Source organism: Ursus americanus, chromosome 9 (assembly GCF_024610735.1).
Source record: "Ursus americanus isolate L20-20 chromosome 9, mUrsAme1.1.p, whole genome shotgun sequence".
Taxonomy (NCBI): domain Eukaryota; kingdom Metazoa; phylum Chordata; class Mammalia; order Carnivora; family Ursidae; genus Ursus; species Ursus americanus.
The window spans coordinates 19,041,271-19,054,628 of record NC_142135.1 but is presented as its reverse complement, the minus strand read 5'-3'; the positions used below and the strand labels follow the sequence as shown (position 1 = coordinate 19,054,628).

Below are 13,358 nucleotides of genomic sequence, written 5' to 3'. Positions count from 1 at the left end.
CTCATCCCTCATCATCCAGGTTGAATTGATCTGGATACACATCCACATCAGTGAAAGTTTTCCAGATAGAGTCTGAGCAGAACAGAGAACAAATTAGATTCCACTGGGGACCACATCCTGGGGAAGCAGGGTGAGAAGGGGGGAAAGTGCTATTGAACAAGGATTGATGGTCAGTCCTTAGTCAGGGAGAATGGAAATGAAGTTTATTATATGTGTGAAAGCAGCCAGAGACTAATCTGAAATGGGTTGGCAAGAGTCTTGCCTTAAATCAGCATTAAAACTACTTTGTAGTTGACAGTTTGATTGCATTGACTCCTGCTGGGTAAACTGAATTGTGGCAAAATGGCGTCTCAGGCTTTCAGTCTGAGTTTTAGGGAATGGATGGAGCCAGTTTTCACAGGCGGTGGCTGATTTATAGTAGTCGCTAACTTTACTAAATTCTCCAAGAAGACAATGGTGAAAATCATTGACTTCCCTGAAGAATTATTACTCCATGACCGCCCTCTCTTCTCCGCAGATGTGGTGGCTAATCAATGTCCCTTTTCCCTCTACTTTACAGAGTCACCTCCTACTCAGCCACCGACTTTTCCTCCGACAATTCCACCAGCAAAGGAAGGTAAAAGAATATGATAATGCTGTGATTTTAGGTTCAGGGTTTCTGTTGCTTTTGTTTCTTAAACATTAAAACTTAGAAAAGAGTACAAAGAAGAAAATTAAGAACACAATTTCATATCCCAGAGGTAATTCCTTCATGCATTTTGATGTATTTTTTTCTCTGCTTTATTAAGGAAAAATTTTCATTTTGAGTATATTTTCACATAGATTTTGCTCGCATTTCAAAGTTGAAATCCAATCTTGATTTCATTTTTCCTTGGTAACAGAGAACCAGATTTTCTTTAATAAGCTTATAATTAGCAGATCTTGTGATCCTTTCCAGCTCTAAATTCAAACAATAAATTTGTAAAATTTTATGAATCTCAGAACTTAGAAGAACAACCTTACCAGATCCTTATTGTCCCTGGAATATTACCACACCTGGAGATGGTTTATTCTGTATTATAAATAGCTTTAAGGGAATAAAGTTGCACTTAATAAAATAAAAACCAAGCGCGTTTTTTTTTTCCTAAAGAAAGGAGAAAGGCACATTATCTCATAGAATATTTGTGTGCAACTGGCCTAAGATTTAAAGATTCAGATTATTGAAGAGTAAATTGTTTCATTATAAGACAGTCAACCACAATGATCAACACTAATAAGGGGAAGACAGGCATAGAGAATCTGAAACAGCACAGGGACACCAACAAAGGACTACTGAAAACTGCTTATAGTAGAGTGGGTTTCTGTTGGTGTGTTTCTTGCTTGTTATGTTGGTATCAGTAAAAGCTACTGATAATAGTCTCCCCGGGTTGGCATTAGCGTACATTTCTTAACAAGTACCAATGGTTGGAAGAAAGGCATAGACAGAATTTAAGAGCAAGGCTGGAAGTTGGCTTACAGCCTTAGCCCAAATGCATATCAAGTTGTAGATTCATCTGTTTCCATTATGTCCTGTGCCTTCCTTCTGGATTTGAATCTCTCTGAAGTTACGGGCTCAATAAACAGAGGATAGGGTACCTAGAGTAATAACTTGGACTTTCTTCTAATAAGTGGGTATTTGAGAGTATTTGTTGCTACTTCTATTTCTAAATCACTTTAGTTCCTCATTTTTCTATTCTTTCATTTTCTATTTTGGAGGACTGAGATTGGTGGGCTTTTTTTCCTCTGTAATTCCACATGTTTGATAAAACCTTCTCAGTCATGAAGTCAAGCTTCTCCTTGACTACAGGAAAGAAACGATTGTCAGGAAGTATAATGAGCAAGAGCTTGGAATGTGATTTATACCTCTCCTTTGGGAAGGAGCTGTAGTTACCAGAAAGAAACCATCATCTGCTTTGCTGGTTGTAATAACTACTTTCTTTTCCCCTTATCGCTAACTCAAAATTATTCCTGGTCTTCAGTATGCAGAGCTGCCAAGGCTGACCTGGTGTTTATGGTGGATGGATCCTGGAGTATTGGAGATGAAAATTTCAATAAGATCATTAACTTTCTCTATAGCACTGTTGGCGCTCTGAATAAGATTGGCACAGATGGAACTCAAGTAAGGCTAATTGAACACTCTTTAATTCATTCTATGTATTAAAAAATTATCTCAAGTGGGCGCCTGGGTGGCTCAGTTGGTTAAGCATCTGCCTTCGGCTCAGGTCATGATCTTGGAGTCCCACATCATGCTCTCTGCTCAGCGGGGAGTCTGTTTCTCCCTCTGGCCCTCTCCCCCTCATGCTTGCTCTCTCTCATTCTCTCTCTCTCAAAGAAATAAATAAAATCTTAAAAAAAATTATCCCAAGCTATTGTTATGGCTACTTGTCAGTTGATATGGGTAATACAGTGATCAGATATGACCCTAAATGAGAGAATAGACAAGTCTGGGTTTGGAAACAGCTTACTGATGCCTGATAGGGTTTGAGAAGATGCCGATCCTTGAAAGCTATTGAGTTCAGCAAACTAAGAAAAATTAGAATGGCCACATGAGTAGATGTTTCTTTTATGTACAACAACAAAGTAACTCCTTTAAGGATACACCCAATATTTTCCTTGTCCTTAAGGACATTAAAATCTTAAAAGAGAAAGATTATGCCCATAAATTCTTGTAGATCAAGTAGCACATAAAACATAAATCTAATTTATCCATTCAGTCAAATAAATATTTATTGAGAATTTATTCTGGTCAGGTAGAGTACTGTCATAATGCTTATAACAATGTCTCCAGTTTCAGAGTGCTCAGAATTTTAAAGGTTGGGAGAGGATGAGGATGGGAGACAGATGTAAAATAGACATCAAATAAATTCACAAGGTAGGGATGCAAACTAAGAAAACAGTTATGTGATTTTAAATTCACTGAAGGTTATTTTAAATTATGTGTGGGGGTTATTTTAAATTGTGTGGTCAGCAAAGACCCCTTTGAGAAGGTGGCCTTTGAACTGAGATGTGAATGATGTGGAGAATGCTGCGAGTAGAATTTTCAGGAAGGGAAGATCGTAAGTGCAAAGAGACCAAGCTGAAAAATGAGTTTTGAGTCTTCAGATGCTAAACCTTTTGGCTAGAACATAGTGAATGAGCGTGGTGGGATGGGGGGCGGGTGTAGGAAAAGATGTGGAAGAAAAAGAGAAAGCCAGATCATCTTGACTCTTGTGAACCACTGAAGGAGTTAATGTTATCATAAATGCAGTGGGAAGCCACTGGAAAGTTTTGTTTTTAAAGATTTATTTATTTGAGAGAGAGAGAGAGTGCATGCACATGAGATGGGGGTAGGGGCAGATGGAGAGACTCCCAAGTAGACTCCCTGCTGAGCGCAGAGCCCACACAGGGCTTGATAGAACAACCCTGACGTCATGACCTGAGCCGAAACCAAGAGTCAGATGCTCAACCGACTGAGCCACCCAGGCACCCCCACCACTGGAAAGTTTTAAGGAGAGAAGATCTGATTTTCTTTTTTAAAAAGGTCATTCTGACTGCTTTGTGGAGCGTGAATAGTAACACGGGTAAGAGTGGATGCAGAGAGACCATAGTCTAATGCAGAGATGAGTTGGAGGCCTGGGTGTGGGTGTAGCAAGGAGATGCATGGGTAGGAACAGTTTCGGAATGTATCATGGAGAAATGGCTGAGAAAATTTGGATGTAAGGGGAACCGTAGGAGAAAAATAGAGAAAGTGCTGAGGCATTTCGGGGGAAGAGGAGAAATTTGTTTTGGATAGAGGGGTCAGATGTGGTTCCCTAGAGATGGTGACATGTACAGCAGTGGCCCTTGATAAGCTGGTAGCAGCTGAAGGCTCACACAATCAAAGAAAGCACTTTGAAGATACTTTATTTATTCCCTCCCATGATTGTTCTGAAAGCGAAACCAAAAACCCAATAAATTAAAGATGGCCCCTAAATTCTACTGGAAGAAAAGCAAACTATAGGAAATGAAGCCAGGATGGATTTTATTGTAGTGGTTAAAAACACAGATTTTGGGGGTGCCTGGGTGGCTCAGTCGGTTGAGCGTCTGACTCTTGATTTCAGCTCAGGTCCTGGTCTCAGGGTCTTGAGATGGAGCTTTGTGTGGGCTCCGTGCTCAGCGGGGAGTCTGCTTAAGACTCTTTCTCCCTCTGCCTCTCCCCTCGCTCAGTCTCTAAATAAATAAATAAATAAATAAAATCTTAAAAATAAAGAAAAGAACATAGATTTTGAAGTAGGATTTACTTGGCTTCAACTGTGGGTTCTGCCAGTGGCCGCTCTTGGGATTTTGTGCAAGGCACGTGACTTTGAGTGCCTATGTCTTCTCATGTGTTAGAAGGATGGAAGAGTAGTAATTTCTCAACAGGTTTGTTTCATGAGGACATCCTTGTAAAGAAACCACCTCCAATTCTCTGACCTTTGTCAAATTACAAGGCTGCCTTTTTTTTTTCCATCTGTCAAACAAGGTAGCAAAAGGCCTACATACTTTTTGAAAGCTATTATTATGAGACTGAGAGAAAATTTTAAAAATAAACTGCTTCCTGAAAAATACTTAGGGAATAAAAAATGCTGTTTAATGTGTTGTCAGGTTTGGTATGCAACTTGTGTGAAATTTTAAGCTGTGGTTTCGGTTAAAAAAGAAATTAAAATTGTAGGTGTAATCATGCCATTGTGTGTGCTCTCTGGAGGAAGTCTTTCTATACATGAAAACAAATACATTCTCTCTCTCCAGGTTGCAATGGTTCAGTTCACTGATGACCCCAGAACAGAATTTAAACTAAATGCCTACAACACCAAAGAGACTCTTCTTGATGCAATTAAACGTATTTCATACAAAGGAGGAAATACGAAAACAGGTAAGAACAACAGCAAGAACAAAACTCAGCAAAGACCCAGAGTAGTTCATTATTAGTAATTACTGAAATGCCTTTTTTGGAGGCATAGGAATATAGATTTTTTGAAAAGATTTTTCATTGACCTAAGAACTTTCACCCTTCCCTCCCCAGTGAAACAAACAAGGGGAGGAATGAAATTGAACAGTTGGCCTTCCTTTGTTTCAGGAAAAGCAATCAAGCATGTCCGAGATAGTTTGTTCACTGCAGAGTCAGGGACCAGAAGAGGCATCCCAAAGGTCATCGTGGTTATAACTGATGGCAGGTCACAAGATGATGTGAACAAAATCTCCGGGGAGATGCAATCAAATGGTAAGTTTCACACAGATGCAATCAAATAGTAAGCCATGGATAGTAATGTTGCCATTGTTTTCTGAATACAAATTTATAGGCCACATTGGAATGACCTAAGTGTTCTAAGTCTTTCTTAATATTTAATTTAAATCTTTCTTAATATTAACTAGACAATGTGATTTTAAAAAAAGTTCCAAGGTTCAAATTTAATATTTTGCTGTATTTTCTCTAACACTTTCGTTACATATAGGGCGCCCTGTGTAAGAAATTGTAGCAACTACGTGCAATCCTCTGAAAAGGATCATTATGAAGGGCCAGGGAGGGAACACAAAAGCTCCTCAGCCTCCTCATCTATAAAATGGAGATTCTCACAAGATTATCGTGAAGATTACATTTTTTCAGACATGCCTGGCAAATACTCGTTTAATATTTATTTGCCAAGCATGGGACCATGACCCCCCTCAAGCTGCCAGCCTATTAATATCTCAGGGTTTACATGTAAAAAAAAAAACACCCAAGATAACGTTTCTCTGTCTCAACTACATTTCACCTCATAAACCTTAAAATAATTATTAGACGTATATAGCACAAAGATGTTCCTCCGACGGCAGCTATTTCGTCTCAAGCACTAATAGGGGCATTGGCCGCCTTGAGTTTTCTTTAAGATGGAAAATTGCTTAGGGGATGATGGAATAATTATCATATAGCGGCATGTGCCTGTGTAGAATTCTGGTGGACTGTAAAAAATGAATTATCCACCCCCACCAGGCCTCCTTCATAAACACACGTTAAACACTGGGACATGTCTTACATTGCATTATTTGTATTTTGTGCAGTTTAAAATAATCAGAAATCTCTTCCCCTCCTGCCACAGGCTACAGCATCTTTGCCATTGGTGTGGCTGATGCAGATTACTCAGAGCTGGTTAGCATTGGCAGCAAGCCCAGTTCTCGGCACGTCTTCTTTGTGGATGACTTTGACGCCTTTAAGAAAATTGAAGATGAGTTGATTACTTTTGTCTGCGAAACCGCATCAGCAAGTTAGTTCTTTGGAATTTGTACTTAACTCATGTTGCTTAATGGCTGAACTATTTCATACCAGTTAAATAATGAGTCCCATCTTGATCTGAGAAAATAAGATGGACTTGCAGAGCTGTTTATTATGCAGACATTAAGTTGTGTGGTTTTGAGCCTTTGGAAATAAACCTCCGCTCTCCCCCGTTTAGGGTTTTAGGTGGATAAAAACTTTCCCTAATGAGATGAGAGTCTATGTCTGAAAGCAACTCGCCTAAACAGCTGTAGCATAAGACTGCTCATCAGGGTAACACATTAGCAGTGAGACTTCGCCCAACACATGCTCTCGAGAGACCACCATAGATTTTAATAGACCCACGAGAGGAGAAGGAAGCCATGTCCTTTCAGTTGTAATAGGCCAAGGGAGAGCATTTCAGTCTTCAGGAATCCACAGAAAACCATAGCTACATCTGGTTTGGATTCCCTTCACAACTGACTTCCGCAAAGATTATGTTAGCTTCCTGTTTTCAGGACAGGGAAAGAATATGTTTGGAAAATCTCTGAATTAGGGTTTTATATTGTTTGTTTTGTTTCCTAGCTTGCCCGCTGGTGTACAAGGATGGCGTCGATCTTGCAGGTATGCGTTACCTCCATTTTTCCAGATACATTTGGGAAATACAAAACAGTCCGCGTTTTTGTTTTTTTTTTTTTTATCTTTCAAAGACTAATTTTGAAATTTAAAATCCTAAAATGCCTGTTTTCTTTCTCTGTCTCTCTCTCTTTTTAGGATTTAGGATGATGGAAATGTTTGGTTTGGTTGAAAAGGATTTTTCATCTGTGGAAGGGGTTTCCATGGAGCCTGGTACCTTCAATGTGTATCCCTGTTACCGAATTCATAAAGATGCCCTGGTTTCCCAGCCAACCAAGTATGTTTCCCTTGCAAGACATTAAAGCCAGTCGTTTGTTATTGTATCTCAATGTGAAAATGATGTCAACTTGAAATACACTATAATAGTTCCCAGTAGGATTTTCCATGATGATAAGAGCAAATGATTAGATTTCTTTGTTTAAAAACATCAGACTCACACATAATGCTGGTTGAACTTTAATATCTGTTAGTCTGAGAAAATATATAAGGATAGTTGATCCTTACCCAGTGCTACTATACACCAGGCATTGTTCTAAGTGCTTATGTACATTAACTCACTCAAAGCTCCAAACAGCTCTATGCATTAGATCCACTTATTATCTCAGTTCTAGAAATAATGAAACTAAAGCACAAAGAAGCTAAATGACTTGAGTGAGATCACATGGTTCGTTTAGTGAAAATGCTGAGATTTGCATCTGGCAATCAGGCCCCGGAGCCCACACCCTGAACCATTTCATGCCATCAGCTCAGCTCATTTTTAATCTTCGAGAAGTCACAACAGGAACTCCATGTAGTGGAAGAGTACTATTGGGTGTATGTACAAAGCACATTATCTACTTGCTTTATAGTTCGTAATGCACATGGGATTCTTGGGCCCGCTTACAGCAAATTCCTGGTTCAAGGGATCATCTCTCAAGATGTTATGTTATTTTACATTCCAACATGAAACATTTTCAGTATCCAGATGTTGATGTAGTACGCACATGTGCACGGACCAATGGGAGAGATTGTATTAGAGTATTAAACTCATCTATCTAATGTGCACACAAGTTGCTTTGCTAGCTTCTTCAAAATATTATTTATTAAATTCTAGCCTATTATAGTACTATCCAAATTATTTTATTGTGCTTCATTTGGGAGGATAGTATTTGAAATAAGTAGACCTCTATTAATAATGTAAAGTATTTGCCATTATAAGTGTAGCTTCATTTCCTAGAAAATTATTATAAATGCCTTTGACTTATAGTATGTATGTGCTTTTAGGTAAAGCCAATATCTGGTGTTATCTTTTAGCAGGTTTTCTTTTTACACAGTCTAGGGATGAATATTAAGATGGGAGTTCGATCGTTTGTTCCAGCACTTTGAAAAATGGCATTGGTATTTTGATCAAGATGGCGTTGAAAGTATAGATTGCTCTGGGTAGCATAGACATTTTAACTATGTTTATTCTTCTGATCCATGAGTCTGGAATGTTTTTCCATCTTTTTGTGTCTTCTTCAATGTCTTTCATCAGTGTTCTGTAGTTTCTAGAATATAGATCCTTTACCCCTTTGGTTAGGTTTATTCCGAGATATCTTACGGTTTTTGGTGAAATTGAATCAATTCCCTAATTTCTCTTTCTTCAGTCTCATTATTAGTGTATAGAAATGCAACTGATTTCTGTGCATTGACTTTGTATCCTGCCACATTACTGAATTGCTGTATGAATTCTAGGAATTTGGAGGTGGAGTCTTTTGGGTTTTCCACATAAAGTATCATGTCATCTGCGAAGAGAGAGAATTTGACTTCTTCTTTGCCAATTTGAGTACTTTTTATTTCTTTTTGTTGTCTGATTGCTGTTGCTAGGACTTCTAGTTGAAAAACCCTCCATTGAGTCCTAGCCAAAAATGAGAATTGCCAAAGGGAAAATCCTCCCTACCCCACTGAAATGGCTTATCCAGTGAACAACGCTGTCCACCTTGCAAAATCCATTCACTGGCTCCCAGCACTCATCGTAATGCAGTTGCTCACTTCCTCCTCCTGGATTCACTCTCCTCACTGGGCTTCTGGGACACACACTCTTTTGAGCGTCTGCCTACATTACCAGCTGTTCCTTTTCAGTGTTCCCTCTTCTTCTCATCTCTACTTCTTCATGCAAAAGGGATTAGGCCTGGAGCCTTGATATTCTTGTCTTCTCTGTCTATATCTACTCCTTGGTGATCATTTGAATAGTATTCAGCATTGTCTATAAGCCAATGACTCCTAAATTTATATTTCCAGTCCAGACCCATTTCCCCATATTTAGACTAGCATATCTAATTGCATACTAGACATCTTGCTTGGATATCTAAATGGGCATTTGAAACTTTGCATGTTCAAGACCATGCTGACCTTCGCTCCAGAACCAGCTTCACTTACAACCTTTTCCATCTTACTGACAACTACATCTAACTAGTTTCTCAGGCAAAAAAATTGGGTTCTTTCTTTCATGTCCCACATCCATTCTACCAAGGAGTACAGTTGTCTGTGCCTTCTCACCATCTCCACTGCCTTAACCCCATATGGGGCGCTGTCATCTCTTCCCAAGCTCATTGCAGCAGGCTTCTAATTGGTTTTCCTGCTCAGACCCTTGCCTTCCCAGAGTCTATTCTCCAAGTTACAGTTAGATGATTCTTTTAAAATGTAAATCATGTCACTCCAAAATCTGACAATGATTCTCCATTCCCCTTGCATTAAAAGTCAAAACTCTTGAATGGCCCATAGGCTCTACATTATCTGGGTACCTATTACCCCTTTGACTTCATCTTTTGTCTCCTTCAGTCCATTCTCCAGACATACCAGGCGCACTCCATTTTGGTGTCTTTGTACGAGCTGGATGGCTTTGTCTCTTTTGAGGTTTTCTTCGAATGTAACCTTCTCAATGAACCTTTGCTCAAATGTAACCTTCTCAAGGAGACTTCTAAGTGAAGCCAGTGGTGATGACTTCAATTAACACTGCAAAACAATACATTCTAGCATTCCCAATCCCCATTAAACTGCTCTATTTTTCTTGTGGGGTTTTTTTATGGCATGTTTACCTTCTAATACACTATATAATTCACCCTGCTAGAATTTAAGTGCTTCTACAAGGATAGGAACATTGTTGGTTTTATTCATTGATGTATCTTAAGTGCCTGGTACAATGTCTGGCACATAGTAGGCACACAATAAATATTTGTTGAATGAACAAATGAATGAATGAACTAATATATAAACAAAATGAATGAAATATTTTTATCTATGCAAATCAAACTTTCATTTTCAAATTCATACTAAATTGCCATGTTCACAAATTTATCCACTTAATAACTATTATAGGGCTCCTATATATGTAAAGGACTATATTTGTTGCTTCGGGGAACAATTTAAAAGTACATAAGTGATCCACTTAATTGTTAGAGAGAGATAAGTTGGTATAGCAGGCTCGGTTCCCCAGAGGCAGATCCGGAGGTGGAGATGAGTGTTCAAGGAAACCGATGTGGATGTGCTCTCATGGAAGGGAACAGAAGGAGTTGAGATGAGATGAAAGAGAAGAATCAAGCCATGAGACAATCTCACTGAAAGTCTCAGGTGGCCCACATACAGGAGTTCTGAAAATGGTGCTACCTCCACTGGAATGAGAGGCTCTGTCCTCATATGCCCTCAAAGACCAGTCATTGAAAACGGGTGCCATAAAAAAGTTGGCATGACTTTGGGAGAGCCCTTCCTTCTGCTGAGGTGGTCTCTGAAGGGAGTTGGGATTTGTGAGCTGTCTACAGACCTCACTCCCAGCAGCAGGAGTAATATATTCTTAACTCTTGAAGGTCTAGATGGTGCATCCCAGCACGAAGCATGGACAGGAATGCAACTAACTATAACCTATAGTAGAAAGTGACAATGTCTTAAGTTTTATAAAAAGACTTTAGAGAAGCATTATTTATAATACCAAAACTTGTGAAATGGCTTAAATGTTTGAGAAGAAGTGACTGGTTAGACAAACTATGCAGTAGCCAGATAAGAAAAGATCATGCAAACATTAAATATCATACTTTTAAAAAATATTTGAGGAAATATAAACTGTGTAGTAAATAGTGCTAAGAAAAGGGGCAGCATTATATAAATTGGAGAAATACTTACAGACATTCTTTAAAAACTGGAGGGAAATGTACCACATCAAAACAGTGGTCACCTCTGGATGGGATAGTCCTGTTATTTTTTTTTTCTGTTTTTCAAATTTTGTAATTAAAGTGTATTTGCTTTTATAATGAGATAAATAATGTTTTGAAAGGGATGCAATGAAATATTATTTTCGTTCCATTTTTTTTCCATTTTTCAGATATTTGCATCCAGAAGGATTGCCCTCTGACTACACAATGAGTTTTCTATTCCGGATTCTTCCTGACACTCCAGAGGAGCCATTTGCTCTTTGGGAGATTTTAAATAAAAATTCTGACCCATTAGTTGGAGTCATTTTAGATAGTAAGTATATTTACTTATATATTTGCACACACATGTATGAGTAAGTATATGTACGGATGCCATCTTGCCTGGCTTGTGTACACTAGACCCTTGAACAGCATGGGTTTGATATGCATGAGTCCACTTCTACAAGGATATTTTTTTGATAAATGTGGTAAAATATTGTAAATGTATTTTCCTTATAATTTTCTTAATAACATTTTATTTTCTCTAGCCTACTTTATTGTAGGAATATAATACGTAATATATACAATATACAGAATATATGTTGATCAACTGCTTATGTTATAAGTAAGGCTTCTGGTCAACAATAGGTTATTAATAAAGATTTCGGGAGTCAGAAGTTACATGTGGATTTTCAACTACTTGGGGTGTTGGTGCCCTTAATCCCCGCATTGTTCAAGGGTCAACTATATATTGTAGAGTAACTCATTTATCTTAAGCCATGAGTAAATACTAGCAATAAATGATGTAACAGTTGTTTCATTCATTCTTCCACTCATTCTTCAGCACATATTTGCTGAGTTTCTACTGTGTGCCAGCACTAGGACCTGGGATTCCACAGTGGGCAAGGCAGAAAGAGACAATTACTGGGGTAGTAAAGATTTCAGGAAGAGCAAAGTTGATGACAGGAGGAGTCTGGAGGGTCACTGGGAGGGCAGGAACCAGAATCATTTTTTGCACATGGATATGATAAGTATAAGATTTGTCTTTTGAGTTCCTTGACCCAATTCCAACGTGTGTGTTGGGGAATATGAGGAGGGGAGAGAGTTGGCTCACAGAACTTAGAGAAACATTTTGCTCACGAGATTACTGCTTTATTATAAAAGGATATAACAGGAGTAGCCAGCTAGAAGAGATGTATAAGGCAAGGTATGTGGGAAGAGGCATAGAGGGTCCATGCCTCTCCAGGCAAGCCACCCTCCCTTGTCTCCATGTATTCAGCAACCCAAAAGCTCTCTGAACCCCATCCTTTGACTTTTTATTGAGGCTTCATTAAATAGGCATGATTCATTAAATTATTGGCCATTGGCAACTGAACTCAATCTCTAGCTACTCTCCACTCCCTAGAGGTGGGGGGAAGAAGTGGGATTGAAAGTTCCAACCCCCTAATCACAGGGTTGGTTCCCTTGGCAACCAGCCCTCCATCCTTAGGTTACATAAGAGCTTTCTGAAAGTTACCTTATTAACATAACAAAAAAACATCTTTATAGCTCTTATCACAGAAAATTCCAAAGGTTTTTGGAGCTGTGAGCCAGGAACCATGGACCAGGACCAAATACATATGTTTCATATATATTTGAATGACCAAATATATATTTCTTATAAATTGCAATATCACAATGCCTATTTCATATCCCAGAAAAAATGCCAGATTTGCAGCAGCATATTTTGGGAAGAATTCTGGGATGGGGATATAAATTTGCAAGTTGTATATGTGTGGTATATAAGCCATGATACTGTGTGAGATCATCTAGGGATTGAATCTGGAAAGAGAAGAAAATAGGTCCGAGGAGGACATTCCATTGTTTGGAGGTTGGAAAGATGAGGGAACCAGTGAAGGAAGCTTCTCAATCACATGCTCTTGGATGTCACATATGATGATCATTTAAGAGGATCATCAAGTTTTCAGTTAATGTCACTAACTTTTCTATATATCTTCTTTGTTTAGGATTCCAATCAAGCTAGGAACCAAAATCTGGTGGCTTTTGTTAGGTGCTAACTCACATATTTGGATAAGGAATGAGTTTAAGCTTATCTCCAACTAGTATTTGTAAAAGGACTTTTCAATACATGGAAATGAAACAATAACTAAATATGATATCGTGAAAGCGTTTTGTATACATACTGAAACTAAGGGAAAGCTGTAGATTAAAAGGGTATAAATAATTAACTCTATATTCACATGGGACTTGAAAACAAAGAAAATGATTAAGACTAGCTTGTTCCCAGAGCACCTGGGTGGCTCAGTTGGTTAAGCATCTGACTCTTGGTTTTGGCT

At 38.6% G+C, this 13,358-nt stretch overlaps 1 protein-coding gene across 5 annotated transcripts in view; it reads left to right on the top strand.

The window, feature by feature from the left end:
* Nucleotides 1-13,358, top strand: part of COL14A1 (collagen type XIV alpha 1 chain) — a 245,740-nt gene that overhangs the window by 152,861 nt on the left and 79,521 nt on the right. For all 5 annotated transcript variants that reach the window (XM_045805730.2, XM_045805731.2, XM_045805732.2 and 2 more), the window contains 8 exons: nt 560-616; nt 1,998-2,137; nt 4,765-4,888; nt 5,093-5,236; nt 6,093-6,257; nt 6,830-6,868; nt 7,019-7,157; nt 11,214-11,356. In XM_045805730.2, the coding sequence (XP_045661686.2) occupies nt 560-616; nt 1,998-2,137; nt 4,765-4,888; nt 5,093-5,236; nt 6,093-6,257; nt 6,830-6,868; nt 7,019-7,157; nt 11,214-11,356 (951 nt within the window). The remainder of the gene's footprint in view (nt 1-559; nt 617-1,997; nt 2,138-4,764; nt 4,889-5,092; nt 5,237-6,092; nt 6,258-6,829; nt 6,869-7,018; nt 7,158-11,213; nt 11,357-13,358) is intronic.